Below are 18,512 nucleotides of genomic sequence, written 5' to 3'. Positions count from 1 at the left end.
GGTAACTAGACCACGCAGCTCACCCATAGAAGGATTTCACAATTTTGCCAAGAGCTTAACCGGAAACCGGAAAAGGAGCGTCCTAGAGGTGGGCGAGTGGGCCCCCCCCCCAAAATGATTCTCACATCTCGCGAGAAGAACCTGCCCGTTTCAGGGCGGGTCCTGGTTACCGTAACTACCAAACATCCCTCCACAACACCCTCTCTCAGACGCGAATGGGAGGCGGGGCTCTATTTCCGTTTAGACGGACAAACGCCCACGCGGCGGAGAAGCGTCATGGGCTCGGCTGTCGCGAGAAGAGAGCTTCCTACGCCCGCCTACTCCATTCTTGATGGCGAGACTACGGCGGCGTGGTGACGTCACCGGCGGGTTGGTTTGAATTTTCCTCCCGCCAGCTAGAGTCGGGGGTTCGGGGGAGACGGAGTGAGGCGAGGTGGCAACCCCAGAAAGGAGCGGCCGGCGGGCAGAGAGGGAGGAGAACGTGAGGGGAGGCGGCTTTGAACCTTCAGGTGGGATAGGGATAGCAGTCGTGGCGGGGGGCGGGGTGGGGTAGCGTTCTCGGTCCCCACAGCAGCCCGTCCCGCTTGAATCCGGCGCCCTCTTTAAACCCGGAAAGTGGGAGGCCTTCTGCCTGCGACGCCCTCGCACCCCGCAGCCTCGTCCGCCCGGGTGGCGGCCTTCCTGCCCCTTCCCCCTCCCGAATGGAGGGAAAGCTTCCCAGAAGGAGGACTTTGATTTAGAGGCGCGGATAGTTGGAGGGGAATCCTAAATGATGCCCTCACCCGCTTCTTAGGGCACCCCGCTCTGAACAGCTCCTGTTGGACCAGTTCTCACCCTTGCCCCATCAAGGCGCCTCGATTAGGCCGGACTGTTGGTCCTCTCCCTCCCCCACCTGTCAGTCACCTGGGATTTTGTGCTTCTCTATCCATAGAGTTCTTTTTGTGAGCCCCAGAAGGATAGACACTCTCCGCATAATAATATTGAGTAACGGACCAGAAGTGCCGTGAGGGTTTCAGAGAACACAAATACACAGTCCAACCAGTTCTCCGAACTTTTTTTTCATGGGCATTTCTAGAAAGTATTCTTTTGTTGAATTTGATGTTTGCAGTTGAGTTGCAATAGAAATTAAATCAAGGGACTTCGAGTTAGGGACTAAAGTGGAAGGCATTTATTTTCTTATTAAAAAAACCCCCCCCCCCCCCGTTTTCCATCACCACTTCGCGCATCCTACACGGGAAAAATAAAAATAAAAACCAAACATTTGGTTTTACCTAATCAAGCATTCATCCAAATATTCATAGTCAAACAAAACAAATTCCTACTTTGGCCACATCCAAAAATATCTTATTTTCCATCCCCTCTTCCAGGAGAGGAGATATCTTTGAACCTTTGGAATCATGTGGGTCATTGTATTAAGAGATCTTAAATCTTTCTAAGTTGCTTCTCTAAGTTGTGACATCTTTCAAAGTTGTTCTTATAAGAATTGTTCTCCGGGAGTTATTTTGATATGAGAGGTAACTAATTTGATTAAGAACCATTATTAAATAAAGATTGGATAGTATATGACTGTTTTGTTCTGTTATGATGGAGTTTTTTTTTTTTTGTACTTATGAAATTTTCTAATTACTATCCATTTAAGACTGCTGTTCTGATTTTCTTTCTTCTATTTTCTAATGCCTTGGTTTCTCTTGAAAATTACTTTTCATTGTTTCTGTATAAAATATATATTTGTCTACAATTTGGACCCTATGCATAGTGATTTCCTTCTAATCATATTGTCATTGTTATCTGTGATTTGAGGTAAGGAAATAACCTAGTAATCCAGTCCATAATTTACATGCTAATATAGGGGGAAAAAATGCTTCTACATATCATCCGAATTTTCAGGAATGGTAATGGGGAACTTATTTTCCCTTTGTTTTCTAATAATATATATATATATATATATATAATTATTACATATTTAATATATATATTAATATATATTATTTTCCCTTTGTTTTCTGATGATATATGTATTTTAGACATTTATGGATTGATAGGATTTTTTTCAGTGTTAGAATGTTAATTCCATGCAAATCTTTTCACATGTAAGTTACAAATATAACTATTGTGTTTTCCTTTAGTTACAAAAATAAATAACACATGAAAACTATTTTGTCATGGAAAAACGCAAGACATTTTTACAAGCTGTGTCTAAGGAATTTATTCAAGACTTTTTGCAATTTGTTCAACTTGATGTAAGTACTATGTGTTTCTATGTTTTTACTATGAATATTTAAATAACTTTTGGTAAAAATATGTACTTTCCTAATCCTTCCAATGGTTGAGGACCTGAAGCCCATCTATAATTTTTGGTTAGATGATTTAATTCAGTAAATGAATGAAAAAACATTTAGTAATTAATTTTCTCATGTACTAGACATTGATAAGCACATATAAAAGGGAAATAGCTGTTTTCAAGGAACTTACATGTGTGTGTGTGTGTGTGTGTGTATATATATATATGCTTATTTTTTTTTCCTGAGGCATTTGTGGTGAAGTGACTTGCCCAGGGTCACACAGCTAGGAAGTATTAAGTATCTGAGACTATATTTAAACTCAGGTCCTCCTGACTTCAGGGCTGATGCTCAATTCACTGTGCCATCTAGCATAAATTTCAGGAACTTATATTTTAATGACAGACAACAGCTTATATTTTAATATATAATGACAGACAACACGGGAAATAAAGGCCAGGAAAGGTATCATAGAATCAAATTTAGTGCTGGAAAGGATCTTACTGGACATTGAATCCAACACCTTCATTTTACAGATAAAGAAACTAAGACATAGAAAGATTAAACAATTTACCAAGGGTTATACAGCTACTAAATGTCCAAAGCAAGATTTGAACTCGGATCTTGACCCCCAAATTCACTATATTATGATGTTTAAGTATTAGGGAGGGCAAGAATGCGAAGTGGGGGAGTAGTATTGCTTTAAATTCAGAGTTTAAATTTATCATCAATGTGTAGATTTAGAAAAACTTTCTTTGTCCAATTCCCAATCTCTGTAAAAGAAATACCTGACTTTTTACACATCTTTTTTTCCAAATTAGCCATTATTGATTCAAACATCCTTAAAAAGATTTTGAAAAAATTTTTATTTTTATTTTAATTGATTTTTAATAATTTTTAAAAAAATTTACTTTTTATAAATAAAAAGCTAAAACAGGCATTTATAGCTAAAAACCTACAACTACTTATTAGTTATTCCATTTCCCCTTCCATGGTCTTTATTCATTCATCCTGATAATTCACACATGGTTGATCAGGTGTGATATACTTAGTATGTCTGCCATACTGGAAGCTTCTGTGAGTTAGGGATCTGAATTATCAGACAGTCTGGATTCTTAGTTAAAACAAATCAAGAGCCTTCTTGAAACTGAGCTTGGCTGTCAATACAAAGTCTAAATGCAAATGATTGCTTGAACTTTATGTATCTGAATAGACAAGGGTATGGTAAGAAACTACAAAGCTATGTTCAGATATTTGAAGGATTTTTCAGGTGTAAGAGGTCTTAGATTTGTTCAGTTTGATTCCAAAGAGCAAACATATGAGTAGACGTTTCTACAAGGCAAATTTAGGTTGGATACTAGGTAGAACTTCTTAACAGAGTTGTCCACTGGTGGAAAGGGTTGTCTTAAGAAGTAATTGGTCCTTTCTCATTGAAGCTTTCTAAGCAGAAATTGATCACTACTTGATACACACATAATAGTGGGAGTATGGGTTAGATGGGCTGGATTGTGAGGTCTTTTACATTCTGATTCTGTGATTGTGTAAAGAAGAGCTTTATTCTGCTTACATCTGCAGTTTTGGAGAATGGTTTGGGGATTTTGATTTTATTCTTAGAAGTCCTGAGATCATAAATTTAGTTAAGAGACCTTTAAAGTTATCTGGTACAACTTATTTTTTTATAGAAAAGGAAAAGGATTGAGAAAAGGGGAAATGACTTGCTTAGATCACTCTGGTGGTCGAATAGTAAATATCAAGTCCAGACTTTTATTGTGCTCCTCTTTTTTTGTGCAAAGCAGTTGTGGTTAAGTGACTTGCCCACGGTCACACAGCTAGTAAGTTTTAAGTGACTGAGGCAGAATTTGACTCAGATCCTCCTGACTCTACAGTGCATGCTCTGGGTGGGTATATTCCAAGCAGTTGAATCTATGTGTCAAAGGGTATGAACTTCTTAGCCACTTTATTTGCCTAATTCCAAATTGGCTGAGCTGGATTTATAATTAGATCTTTAATTTCAAATCTAATACTTTTTTTTTTTTGCTGTGGCAGTTGGGGTTAAGTGACTTACCCAGGGTCACACAGCCAAGTGTCTGAGATCAAATTTGAACTCAGGTTCTCCAGACTTCAGGGTTGGTGCTTTATCCACTGTGCCACCTACCTGTCCCAAATCTAATACTCTTTAAATTCATCTTTTTGTATGGTAAACCCTGCATATATCACTTTATAACTAATAGGTCATGCATGCATTCTTACAATTTGTGATTGGTTCAGTTTACCTTAATATATACCTACTATATGCTAGATATTGTGCTAAGCATTGGAAATACATATAAGAAAATGAAAAATACCTAACTTCAAATAGTTATTTGCGAACAGTTTCTTTTCTTTTTTTTCTGTCTTTAGTTAGTGATTTTAATTAAACATGTATAGGTTAATAAACAGACATAGTCCAGACTTAGTAGGTTGATATTATGACATTTGTTATAAAATAATGCTATAGGTTAGTTGAAATTTGCTTATAGTTTCAAAGAAAAGGATATTGTCAAGAAATTTGGTGGAAAATTAAAAAAAAATTAATGCAAGTTTTCTCCCTTTTCTTCCTCTCTCCTTCCCTAAAAAATACTTCAAGTGTATTGAATTTATCGCTGAAACAATTGGATCAATTCACAACTCTACCAGCAATGCATTAGTATCCTAATTGTTTCACATTCCTCTCTTCCCCCTCCCCCCCCCCCAACAATATTTGCCGTTTTCCTTTTCTGTCATATTTACCAATCTGAGGTAGGTGTGAGGTGGTACCTTATTTTAATTTGCATTTTTTAAGAGCTTTTTTTTTTTTTAAAATGACTATAGATAGCTTTGATTTCTTCTGAAAATTGTTCGTATCTTTTGGCCATTTATCAATTGGAGAATGACTTGTATTCTTATAGATTTGACTCAGTTCTCTTTATATTTGAAAAAATGAGGCCTTTATGAGAAAAACTTATAAAACTTTGTTTCCTCCTTTCCTTATAATCTTGACTTTTTTGGTTTTGTTCGGACTAAATCTTTTAAATTTAATGTAATCAGAAATAACTATTTTACTTCTTAAAATGCTCGCTCTCTCTTTTTTGGTTAAACTTCTCCGTTATCCATAAATCTGGCAGGGATGATATTCCCTGTTCCCTTGATTTATTTATGATAGCTCCCTTTATGCCTAAATCATGAACCCAGTTTGAATTTATATATAGTGTAAAATGTTGGTCTATACCCAGTTTCTGTCAAACTGCTTTCCAGTTTTCCCAGTCAAATAATGATTTGTTGTCCCCACAGCTTGTATTTTTTGATTTATTAAACACTAGATTACTACTAGTACCTTTACTGCTATTTACTGTGCACAAACTTATTTCCCTGGTCCCTCACTCCTTAATTAGTAGCAGATTATTTTGGTGATTACTGCTTTCTAGTACATTTAGAGATTGGAATGGCTAGGACACCTTGCTTCATCTTCCCCCCTTTTCTCCCACTGATTGTCTCAGTATTCTTGGCAGTTTGTATTTCCAGATGAATTTTGTCATGGCACCGAGTAAATAAATTAATTTAAGGAGAAGTGTCATTTTTATTATATTGAATCAACTTACCCATGAATAATTAATATTTTTCTATTTGTTCAGATATGAATGGTTCAAATAAATTTTTTTGAGCCAGAATATTAGAATTATTCAGTTACAGTACAGTAGCATAAATTTTTGCTTATAAATTTTTTACCCCACTGTTACTTATTTATTTTTTTCTTTTCCTCCATGGAGAATGTTTTTTTGAAAGGTACAGCCAAGTGTATATTGTTTATTTTGGTTACAGGATTAAAGGTAAATAAAACTTATAATAATTATTCTTTGAGAAAAATTATAGGAAGGGGAAGTGCTGCTTTTCTTTTTAAAAAATTATCTAATTCTGATAACTTTACAGAAAGATGTCTTTGACCCTTTCAACTTAAATGAATTATTAGAGGAGTTACCAAGGAAACAGAAAGAAGAATTATGGGAAAGGCTAAAGAATTTATTAACAGATGTGCTACTAGAGACCCCAGTGGATGAATGGCAAAGACATGAAATAGAGTGTGAAGATCGTATGGAAATAGAAAATGGGCCAAACATGGTAATGTATACCTTTCAAAAATGTAAATGACTTTTAACAACTGAAACTCTTAGAAAATATATAGACTAAAAATCTGGAATCCTAAAGAATGAATTTGTATGTATTATGATAGTGAACTAGAATAAATTATCTTTAAATCAACTTGCATTTCAGTATTAAAAATAATTCTGAATTTATTAAAATAATTTCATTTTTGAGGCATAGTTCAGTATTCAAAAATTTAGTAATGGTTTAATTCCTTCAAAAGATGAAAATGATTTTGTGATTTTAATGGTTTTCTTTTTTCTGTTTACAGAAACAAACCTTTAAAATCATCTATGCAGTTACACATGTGATTATTATTTCATTATCTGTAATAAATGAAAATGAAAACTACAAAGCCCTGCTAGAGTGTGCAGTCATATTAAATGGTAAGTTGTGGGGGGTTTTTGAGTCATACATTTTTAAAAGGATATCAAATTCTTTACTATACCTTGAAAGAGATTTGCTTTAGAACCAGTGAAATTTTTTTCATTTGATTTAGAATATAGCTTGTTAGGAAACATGGCTTTTTCATATATAAAGATAATCTAAGATTTTTCTTTATGGATTTATACTAAAGGAATTTAGTTTATTCTTGAAACAATGGTATTGATTTGTGGAATTTGTTTTAAGATGATATTTTAGTGAATATTTGAAAGATCATGGCCAATGACAGCCTTTGCATTTTATTGTTTTACTTATTTGAATAATAATTAATATATATAATTAATATAATAATATAATTCATAATTCTTATGAATAAGAATTTGATAAGAGCAAAAGTTCATGAACTTAACCAAGAAATGGAAATAATGATTTCTTTCCCCAATTTATTTTTGGTAGTTGATATCAAGGAATAAACATTGAAAGATGGGTTGGTACTACTAAATTTTATCCAGAAAAACATTAGTAAATGATAATATAGGGGAAAGACCAGTTGGAATTAGTGAAATGTCCTGATAGAAAACATTTTAAGAAATACTTGGTACAAATAATTGTATTTTTACATAAAAATTAATTGCTAAATAAGCATGTCAGATAGATATGCAAAACTTTTTTTTTTAATAATAGCTTTTTATTTTTCAAAATATATGCAAAATTTTCAACATTCACTCCTATAAAACCCCATGCTCCAAACCCTTCTCCCTCCCTCCCCACCTCCCTTTCCCGGACAGCAAGCAATCCTTGTTAAACATATACAATTCTTTTGCATATGTGGGTCCTTTTCTGTTTTTTTATGATCTTTTTGGGATAGAGACCAGTAGAGACACTCAAGGAAGACTATTAAGAGATTGTGGTAGAGTGCAAAAAGTACTGTTCTTGGAGTCTTGGCTGTGCCACTAATTACATTAAATTCAAGGACTCTCAGTTTCCTTATCTCTAACATATGGCAGATAATTTTAAAAATTTCTTTTAGCTTTAAAATTGTACGATCTATTAGGTCCATTTTAATTAAAAAATAACACTCATAGTTAATAGCATCATTTGCTTAGAAATAATTTAGTAAATTGCTTAAACTTTAAAAAAAATTTACAAGGCTTTAGCATGCAGCTAAAAGACACAGGCACAGATAGATGACCTACAATTGTTAATGCTGTAAAGTTACCCATACATATAACCTGTAAAAAAAAGTAAAAAAAAAAAAAAATTAATATTAAATTAAAAACAAACAAACAAAAAAAACCCAAAACAGATAGATGCCCTAGACTGGAGTCAGAAAGATACTCACTTCAAATCTGGCCTCAAGCTATTAGTTGTATGACTCTGGGCAAGTCATTTACTTAACTTACTGTCTCATTACCTTGTCTGTAAAATGAATTGGAGAAAAAAATGGCAAACCACTTCAATAAGTTTTCCAAGAATACCTAAGTGAGATCACTTGAGTTGGACATAACTAAACAACAGTGTGCAGACTCATTGCCTGTTTAGGAGACCCTTCAAATACAAAGGTAAATTTCACATGGGAGTAACTTAAGAGATAGGAATTAGACTTGTAGTTTTATTGGTCTAGGTCTGCTTGAAAAAGGTCTGAACCATCTCTGCCTCATGTTCTAGAAAGCTGCCTAAAACCCTGAGAAGTTAAGTGGTTTGCTAGGATTATACAACCATTAGGGACTAGTACCAAATTTATTGTGTTTGAATTAAGGACATTCTGCTGTATTTAAAATTGTTTTCTTTTTATTTTAGGTATTATACATGCCCTGCCAGAATCTGAAAGAAATTTACAGAATTCCATATATCACCTATGTGTGACTTGGTGGGAAAAAGGCCTAGAGGCCAAAGAAGATATGGGGAAAACCGCTTTTATAATGCTATTAAAAAAGAGTCTTAATACTAAAACAGTATGTTAAAATTGATGATGTGTTTTTACCATTCTTTGTTACTTTATTGTGTTTGAGAACTAGAGAAGTTCTTGGCCTTTTTATATCTTTGAAATGTATTTTAATCTTTAAAATCTATTTTATTGCTTTTGGGGGGTAGTAAAGTTAATGCTACTTAACCCAGGTTGTACCCAATGTTTGCTTTAGGGGTTCTTAACCATTCTTGTGTCATGGATCTTTTTGATACTGATAAAGCTTATGGATTCCTTCTTAGCATAATGTTTTTGAATGCATAAGATAAAATGCATTAGATTTTAAAAGGAAACTAATTATGGTGAACTACAATAACGGGACTAACAAAAAAACTCAGAATCCATAGACTCTAGGTTAAAAATCCCTGCCTTTTTACCGCTTTGCCTACTGCATTTTTTTTTCCCAACTGTTTTTTTTTTTTTTAATCCATTTTTCTTTTGGTAGCTTTCTTTGTTTCTCTCTTCAGTCTTAACCCTTTATCTTTTTTTAATTGAATAATTTTATGCTTCTTTTTGACTTTGATTTCCTTTGTTTTCTAAGTTTCAGCAACATATTTAGCCTTCCATGTTTTTGTAAAATTGTCAAGCTACAAATGATTCTCTGCTAGTTTCTTGCAGAGGTTTTTATAGTTACTACTTCTTGACTAGAACTTCACAATTTTTTGATAAATTTGAATGAGATTGTTTTTCTAGAGAATATTCTTATGTTCAAATTAAAATTTGATTGGTCTGTTTTATTTATGTGTATAAAATTTATTAATATAAAATAATATGTGTTATATAAAATTACACATTTTATATATACATATAATAAATAGATTATTCTGTTCTTAATAGAATAAAATGTTCCTATATTGAAATTGAACTATGACTGGCTTATTTTATATGTTTACATAAATTAATACATATTTATTATCTTTTATTTAGCCATATAAAAATATGTACAATAAATTCAAATATTACTTTCAAAGCTATCTTGCTAATCTATTATCATCATTTGAACTTCCTTTTCTACTGGGCATTTAAAAAAAAAATTCTTCAGTGGCTACTTTTTTCCTCTTGTTTTATGAGGTAGCATTCAGATCTCTAACCTTCCCCAATAAAGAAAAGAAAAACAATATTTATAGCAAGTTTAGCATAATCAAGCAAAACACATTTGTGCATTATTATATCCTGAAGTATATGACTCATTCTGCCTTTTCAGATGCTTTGAGTAAGCATTTATTAAGTGCTTACTATCTACTTGGTACATGGTGGTAAGCACTATAGGATACAAATAAAAGCTAAAGGAAGTACAGTACCCTGTTTCTTCATTGGTCTTCTAGATTTGTAGCTGTTCAGTGCATTCATCAGAGTTCTTAAAACTTTTATTTTCCCTTACATTGTTGCTTTTATCATATTAATTATTCTGGTGCCATAACTTCCTTCTGTATAAATCTATACATTTATTGCCATTTAAAAATTTTTTGCATTTATAACTATAACATTTATAATTTATAAGTACATACATTATTATTTGTCATCTAAGCCTATTCCTTTTATCTAATGTTTCTCTCAAATATCTAAATTGCTAGAGAAATTAATTTTACTATTTTAATTTTGTTTTACTAGGGTGCAGACATTTGTCGACTTTGGAATATTCATCAGGCCTTACTTTGCTTTGATTATAATTTGGAGGAAAGTAATGAAATTAAAGATATGCTGCTTCAATGCTTCATGAATGTTAATTGTATCAAGACAGAAAAGGTAAATAGTGTTGTCATTTTGGGTTCGTTTGCTATGTTTCTGTGCTGTTTCTCCATGAGATCATAGGCATTAATCATTTTCTGTTCCTTTCCTATTCAAAGATGATTTTGCAGCAAAGAAAACAGATCTACAGATACAACAGTAATGAACAGAGCATTAAATTTAGTATTATAGGTTCTAGCCTCAAATCTTCTCTGGTGATTACTACTTATGTTACCTTGGGCAAATATTTAAAATATCTGGACCTTAGTTTCCATATGTATAAAATGAGAAAGTTGGAATAGGTAACCTCTAAAAAATGCAATGAGATAGCTCAGAAAGAACTGAATTCAAAGCTAACCTCAGATAGTTAATAACTGTGGGACCCTGTGCAATCGCTTACTCTCTGTTTCAGTTGCCTTTGTTGTAAAGTAGAAATTATACTAGTACATACCTCCCAGAGTATTTTGAGGATCAAATTAAATATTTGAAAGCATTTAATACAGTATAGGTGTTTAATAAAGGCTTATTTCTTTTTTCCTCTGAAGTCTTTCCCACTAAATCTATTATCCTTTGATTCTGCTTATATAGATAAGAATTAAATATAAAACAGCTAGAGAGAACTTATGGGTCATAAGTTTTCAAGAAACAAATTATATTGGGCCTTAAAAGTATATCACTTAAATTGGTAAAGAAAGCAGAAAGGATTAAATTATATGAGGCAGAGTATGTAGGCAGAAATTGTTAAAATGCGAAAGGGAAAAGCAAAGATTAAATTAGCTTAACTGAATAAGAAAGCTGGATTCAATTTTGGAATATTGAATATCAAGCTGAAGAAGTTTTTAATATGATTAGATAAACTTTTTTTCTTTTTTGTTGCTGAGGCAATTGAGGTTAAGTGACTTGCCTAGGGACTTAGGAAATGTTAAGTGTCTGAGGTCAAATTTGAACTCAGGTCCTCATGACTTCAGGGCTGGTGCTCTATCCACTGCCACCTAGCTGCCCTTAGATAAACTCTTAGGTAGAGAAATTCCTTAGCATAGTCCCTATATGTAGTAGAAGCTGACAAATTTTTGTTGGTGATTTTGTTGTTGAGTTGTTTTATTTGTGTATGATCTTCTGTTTCCCAGTTGGAGTTTTCTTGGCAAAGATGATTTGCCTTTTCCTCCTCTAGCTCATTTTATACATGGGGAACTAAAGCAAACAGGGTTAAGTGACTTATTCAGGGTCACAGAGCTAATAAGTGTCTGAACCCATTTGATCATCAGGAAGATGTCTTTTTTTATTATTATTTTAATTTTACTTTTTAAAGATGAGTCTTCTTGACCAGAAGTCCAGCACATGTATTTTGTCACCTAGCTGCTCTAAGTCAGTGATTATAAAAGTAATATTTCGAAGAATATGTATAGTAAGTTAAAGGAACCCCTAGAAGGTAGATGGAAGAAGAGGAGATATTAAAAAATATAAAGTTTAAGACCTTTCCAAATATCTGCATCTAGAACTGAAAGATAAACTAGCTGGCTCTACTGATTTGAAAGGGCATAGCGGCCTTCTCAGCCTTCTTAATTATCTTGGCTTCATTTCTTTCTGGAATCCACATATTTGGTAAATCTAAAAATGTGAGAGCAAAATAATGCTTCCTTCTAAGCACTAAAACATATGCTCTGTAGCTAATGCTTATTTATGTTATGATGAATTATATTCAAAATTCTCCATCACAAAAATTCTTAATTCATCAACAAATATTTATTTAGCTTATACTATAGACCAGGGACTGTTATAAGATGAACAAAAGTCTCAAATCTTGAGAAATTTGAGGATCCAGCAGAAAATGTAACTTGTATAATTATCTCAACTTGGAAAAGATACATTAAAAAAAAACAAACTGTAGAAATGGGGAGTGGCAATTTTTGTATTCTTTTCCTTTTTAAAGAAAAATTCTTAAAATCTTTTTATTAAGATTTATAATTTGATTTTCACATTCTGACCTTTGACTTTTGAATTTTTTGAGTACCTAAATAAAAAAGAATAATTCTGCATACAAATAGAAGAGAAAAAATGGTTTATATGTGAACCTCTTGATTTATATGTAAACCTCACATGTTTATTATGTATAGCAACATTTTTATTGTATAAAAAATTTAATCAATTAATCAGTACACATCTATTCAGTACCTATTTTGTGCCAGGCTCTGTGAGTAGAGATATGAAAGGAAGCCTAAGGTAATCTCTCTCCTCAAGGAGCTTATAGTCTAATAAGGGAGAAAATATGCAAACTAATCTGTACAAAGCAAGCTATATACAGAATATTAATATATAAAGAATAACTAGAAGAAATTTTATTTAACAGAGGAAAGGTTTAATGTTTGGGCTAGCTTTCTGGAGGATCTTGGGACCAGCAGTGCAGGAGGCAGGAGAGCCACCAGAAGGTGTCTCGTTTCCAGTCCTCAGCCCTTAAATACCTTGGGATGTTTATTTTACAGCACACAATGTTTGTGTGAACTAGAGAACCATTACATCACCATGCTACGTACTAAGTATACGTATACTAAAGAACCATCATCTCATCAATAACACTGGGTTAACACCTTGTTGTAAGTATCCTTGTTTCACGTATACTCCAAAGTTCTGGCCCTCTACCGAAAGGTACTAGATTTAAGAGGATTTGGTAAAGGCTTCCCATTAAATAAGGGATTTTAGTTGGTACTTGAAGCCAGGGTAGTTAGTAGGCAGAGTCGAGGAGTTAGTGCATTCCAGGTGAGGGGGATAGCCAGAGAAAATTCCTAGAGCTGATAGAGATGAAGTATCTTGTTCCTGGAACATTCATGAAGTCATTGTTACTGCATTGAAGAGAAAGTTTCAGAAAGGAAAGTAGAAGGTATTGGGGGCTAGATTATGAATGATTTTGAATGCCTTACAGAACATTTGCAGTGATGGGAAGCCACTTTAATTTCTTGAGTTAAGGTGACGAGGAGACATGAGCATACCTGCCGTTTGAAAATGTTACTTTGGTGGCTGATTGGAAGAGAGATTGAAGTGGGGAGAGACTTGAGGCAGGCAAACCCTGCAGTCCATTGTAATAGTTCAGTTGTGATGAGAGCCTGTATTAGACTGTTGTGATAATATCGGAGGAAAGAAGGAGGTGTATTCAAGAGATGTAAAGGTTTTCACTTTTGCAATTGCTTGGTTATATAAAGTGAGAGGAGTAAGGTGTCAAAGCTGGCTTGCTAGTCTGTTTCCTTCTATATTGTCTTTTCTGTGTATTTTTAAAAATTAAATATTATTTTTTAAATAAAAAATATTGATTTATACTCCCACATCCTCCTACTGTTGAGCATAAAGAAAAAATCCTCTACCTCTTTGTCATTTTCCTTTTTTTGTCAGCTTTATCAGTCTGATAGGTATGAGATGAAACCTCATTTTTGATTGACCTTTCTGTTAATGTTAGTGATTTGGAACACTTCTCTACTCTTAGTAATTTGGAGCATTTTTTTTTCTCCTGCTATTAATGATTTGGTGCATATTCTTATACTGCTACTGATAAAACTACTTGTTCATATCTTTTTAGCATTTAATTATTGGGATACTTCTTGTCACATGTTTGAATCAGTTCTTTAAATATATCTCTTGGTGATCATACCTGTATCAAAGAATTTGCTGCTAAGATTTTTAAGAGACAAAATTTTCAGAGCTATTTGAACTGGGCTTTTCATTTTCTGTTTATTGTTCTGTAGGTGTAGGTTTCAGAATTCATTGACATAAAGGAATAAAATTGAATCAAATTAAAAGGCAGATGGTCCTAAACAGAATAGAACGTGTCATATTTGATCATGGGCAAGACTTTTAACCATTGAGCCCGAGTTTCTTCATCTATAAATGGGAATAATAAAAGCAGTAGTACTCGCCTCATATGGTTGTGAAGCTTAAATGAGAATGTATGCCAAGATTTTTGTATACTTACCGGATTATATAAATTCCATGTCATAATAAATAATGTACTTATAAGTCTTTGAAGTGCTGAGATGTACTAATAATGTCATAGGTTGTTATTTGTATCTTTGACTCCTTATATATATTTTTTATGTTCTATTATAGTTTTATTTATTCTCTTAAACATTTCACAATTGCTTTTTAATCTGGTTTTGGCAGTAAAATGAGACTAAACAATCTCTAAGATCTAATTTAGTATCATTGGAAGGATAAAGATTAGGTAGAGAAAACATGGAATTGTTTTTAAAAGCATTTTTTAACTCCTTATATTGTGAGCTCTGACTTTAGTTACTAGGCAAAGAGAATTGAATAGTTATTGTAAATTAACAACCAAATAGAGAAGATGTTAAGATGCTACATTTTACTCTTTTTCTCATCTGTTCCCTTGCTTTCCTTCTCCCCTTCAGACCTTGGTGCATGTCATGGAAACACTGGGAATTTGTAGAATGTAGTCTGTAGGAAATATTATATTAAGATTTATATTTAAAATGTAGCTAATTTTTAAAAGTACAGTTCTTTCTACTTATGGGCTGTGATATTACCAAATAATCAATTACCTTTCTTTTATGTCATTGGAATTGTTTTGTCCAGTTACTATTTTTATGTCACATCTTCATTTTTTTTTTTACAGGGAAGAAGATTTCTCAGCTTTTTATTCAGCTGGAATATAAACTTCATTAAACTGATCCATGAGATCATTAAAAAGCAATTGCAAGTTTTACAAAAGTATGTATTACAGGTAGCTAATATTATGTAGTTATTGGCTTAACTTATACAAACTGAACTTGCTTTCAAAGTAGTCTTGAAGATTAGCCTTTCATAGTTATTAATTAGATCATTAGAAATTGCTAACTAATTTTCCATTGTCAATTAGTAGAATTACTCTTTAAATTGTTTGATATAAGAAAATTTTGTAGAGTGTTGCAGACACAAACCTGGCAGAAACAATTTTACTAATTATGTAAACTAATTATAAACATCTTGTGCTTAGAGGTATAAAAATGGACAGTTTTCCATATCTTTGAAAATTTCTTTAATATAGGTGTCCTTAACATATTTTTGGATTACAGATCTCTTTGGCAGTTTAGGGAAGTCTAGGGATCCCTTTCAGAATTATATTTTTAAGTAGAAATGAAAAGAGAAATAATTTTTTTCCCCTCCAAGTTCATGGACTCCCTCAAATTTGTCCTGTGGATGGAGTCAAATCAAGAGCGCTTGCTTTAACAGAAATCATTTGGAGTTATAATTGACAATATTCTCAATCAGATGACAAAATTTTACTTTTGTTTGTTTGTTTGTTTTGTTTTTTACTGAGGCAATTGGGATTAAGTGACTTGTCCAGGGTCACACAGCTAGGAAGTGTTAAGTGTCTGAGACCAGATTTGACCTCAGGTCCTCCTGACTTCAGGGCTGGTGCTCTGTCCACTGCATCATCTAGCTGCCCTCTCAGTCATTTTTATGCAAGGATTCAAGGTTTAGATTATGCTTTAAGAACAATGGTACCTTAAAAGTGGTTCACTAACATAACTAATAATCTAGAAACCTTGTTCACTTATCTCCCTTATGTTTAGACAGGACAGAACTCCTCTTTTAACTTTCACTGTTTCTTCAGAGGAAGGAAGAAACTAGACATTTTATGAAGTACCTACTATATGCCAGGCACTGTGTGCTAGGAACTTTACAAACATTATCTCATTTTTTCCTCTTACAACAACCTTCAGAAGTAGGTACTGTTGTCATTCCCATTTTACTCTTGAGAGAGCTGGGGCAGACAGAGGTTGTGACTTGCCTAGTGTCACATAGCTAGTAAATATTGGTGGGTAGATTTGAACTCATACTTCCCCGACTCTAGGCCCAGGGAGGTATCCACTGTACCATCTGGCAGTTAGATCACTTAATCTTTGTCTGTCTTAATTCTTTCAACTTTCAAGTGGGGATAATGATATTTACCTCACATGTATCCCATAGACTTGTTATTAGGGTAAAATGTCATAATATTTGTAAAGCACTTACCATAATGCCTGGCATATAGTAAGTGCTTTATAAATGCTAGTTGTTGTTATTATTATTATTGTTGTTGTTAGCTACCTCAAAAATATGGCTAAGCCTTTGGCAAGGGGAAAAAGTGATTTATTTAGGTTATGATGTTGATTCAGACTTGATAGTTAAGAGTTTCTCATCCTGATGGGATCTAGGATATTGCCTTGATATATAATGTTTTGCCAGAAAAAAGAAAGGAGGAAGATTTGGTGCCTCAGGATTATTTCTGTAATGTGAACTCTATCTATTTGTCAATTAAATTTCAAACTTGATCATAATTTATAAAAAGGTTAGATTTTCAATATTTTTGATTAAAATTTATGTGATATCCTTTGTAATATAAAACATTCAATTATTGTAAGGCTTTTGTGTATATTAAATAAATGTCATTCACAGAGCCAGTGAAAGAATTCGTAAAATGGATTATCCAAAACATGTATCTGTTTCAAATTTTTTTTGCAATATATTTTTGTACTTGCATTTGAATGCATTTATTGTTCTAGGAGTGCTTAAAATTTTTTAGAAAGTAATGAAGGTATAAATGAAGATGTAATTTGGAAATACTAGAAAAACAATTTTTCGGTGTTGTGTTACTTCTTCAGAACTTTTTACTATTTGACATTAATATTACTATTTAATTTTTTTTTTTCATGTATAAAATACTAGCCTTAATTACCCTGATAGCCCTCGTGTTGGGAGCAATAGTTAAAATATACACACACACAAAAAGAATGCACACACACACACACACACACACACACACTCAAATACACAAATATATATTGTACTTCAATACTAACTCAGTTTTATGAATTTTTTTTTTTATTTGTACAGATCTCTGATGGATCATGTTGCTGAAATTTATTTCAGAGCTTGGAAGAAGGCTTCAGGGAAAATGTTGGAGGTATTTGCTTTTAATTTGACAGAATGGCCTCACTAGACATTCCCATATTTGGTCAATAGGGAAGGGACTCCCTCCCACTTCTCTTCCTCTTCCTTTCTCCTTCTTATTCCCTGTCAAAAAAGAAAAAGTCCATTGATTGTTGAATTTTAGAGAGCAGGTTATGATGTTTTCTCTTATTAAAGACTAACCATAATAATAATAATACACCCTGATTCTTTAGTCAGATATCTGTAAGTCACTACATGATACTCTTACTCATTTTTTTAACATAAGACCCATGATTCTTATTAGGTGTGTATTTTTGAGAATTTTGAGAACCATAAAAAAAATTGATTCTTCATTAAAAATCACTTAAGACCTATTTTTTAAATTACTCACTGTAATATAAGACATTATTCTCACCAAAACACAAGAAAAAAACTTTCTATTTGGAATTATTTTAGGTCTTTTCCTGTCAAAATGTCATTACACTAGTGCCTTTTAATTCCAAAGACTTTTTTTTCTCTCTTGGGTAGAGGTAGATGAATTGAACATGTTAGATAGCATGGTGAATGGAGCAGTTAGCCTGGCTTTCTCGAAGACCTGAATTCAAACACGCCCTCTTACACTTGCTAGCATGTCACTGAAGTTATGCCTGCCTTATTTACTGTAAAATGGTCATAGTAATAACAGCTACCTCCCAGTTATCCTTATCCATCTATAAGTTTTCAAACATAACCAGTTTTTAATATTTTAAACAATCTTTTTTTCAACAAAGCATTAGATGAAAAAATTAGATTTGTTATTGCTTAGAATTATTTCACTGTCTCAGATATTTAATCTTTATTAATACAAACTCTTTTTATTCCATTTTTTAATTTCAGGTAATTGAAGATAGTTGTATTCAGGATTTCATGCATCATGGAATTCATCTTCCAAGGAGTTCTCCAGTACATTCCAAAGTACGAGAGGTAAATAGAACCTATCATAATAATGTGATTTATTTTACAAAATATATTTTGGTAAAGGAAATCTTTCTTTTTCAGTTCTCTTATAATGATTTTTTAATTCAAATTTAATTAACTTC

The 18,512-nt window shown here is 32.9% G+C and overlaps 1 protein-coding gene across 3 annotated transcripts in view; it reads left to right on the top strand.

The window, feature by feature from the left end:
• The window catches only part of NCAPG2 (non-SMC condensin II complex subunit G2), a 78,888-nt gene that overhangs the window by 419 nt on the left and 59,957 nt on the right, over window positions 1–18,512 (top strand). Inside the window, exons 1-9 of one of the 3 annotated variants that reach the window (XR_004229741.1) lie at window positions 362–509; window positions 2,127–2,240; window positions 6,225–6,413; window positions 6,709–6,823; window positions 8,622–8,776; window positions 10,399–10,533; window positions 15,134–15,228; window positions 17,377–17,446; window positions 18,310–18,396. Coding sequence is in view for 2 of the 3 variants with exons in the window: in XM_031939581.1 (XP_031795441.1) it covers window positions 2,163–2,240; window positions 6,225–6,413; window positions 6,709–6,823; window positions 8,622–8,776; window positions 10,399–10,533; window positions 15,134–15,228; window positions 17,377–17,446; window positions 18,310–18,396 (924 nt within the window). In the remaining variant the exon portion in view is untranslated. Of the gene's footprint in view, window positions 1–361; window positions 510–2,126; window positions 2,241–6,224; window positions 6,414–6,708; window positions 6,824–8,621; window positions 8,777–10,398; window positions 10,534–15,133; window positions 15,229–17,376; window positions 17,447–18,309; window positions 18,397–18,512 lie in introns of those variants that run through there. The other 2 variants (XM_023505016.2, XM_031939581.1) reach the window with 2 other exon arrangements.

This window comes from Sarcophilus harrisii, chromosome 5 (assembly GCF_902635505.1).
Source record: "Sarcophilus harrisii chromosome 5, mSarHar1.11, whole genome shotgun sequence".
Taxonomy (NCBI): Eukaryota; Metazoa; Chordata; class Mammalia; order Dasyuromorphia; family Dasyuridae; genus Sarcophilus; species Sarcophilus harrisii.
Note: the sequence above shows the minus strand (reverse complement) of the source record. Positions and strands in the feature narration are given on the sequence as shown.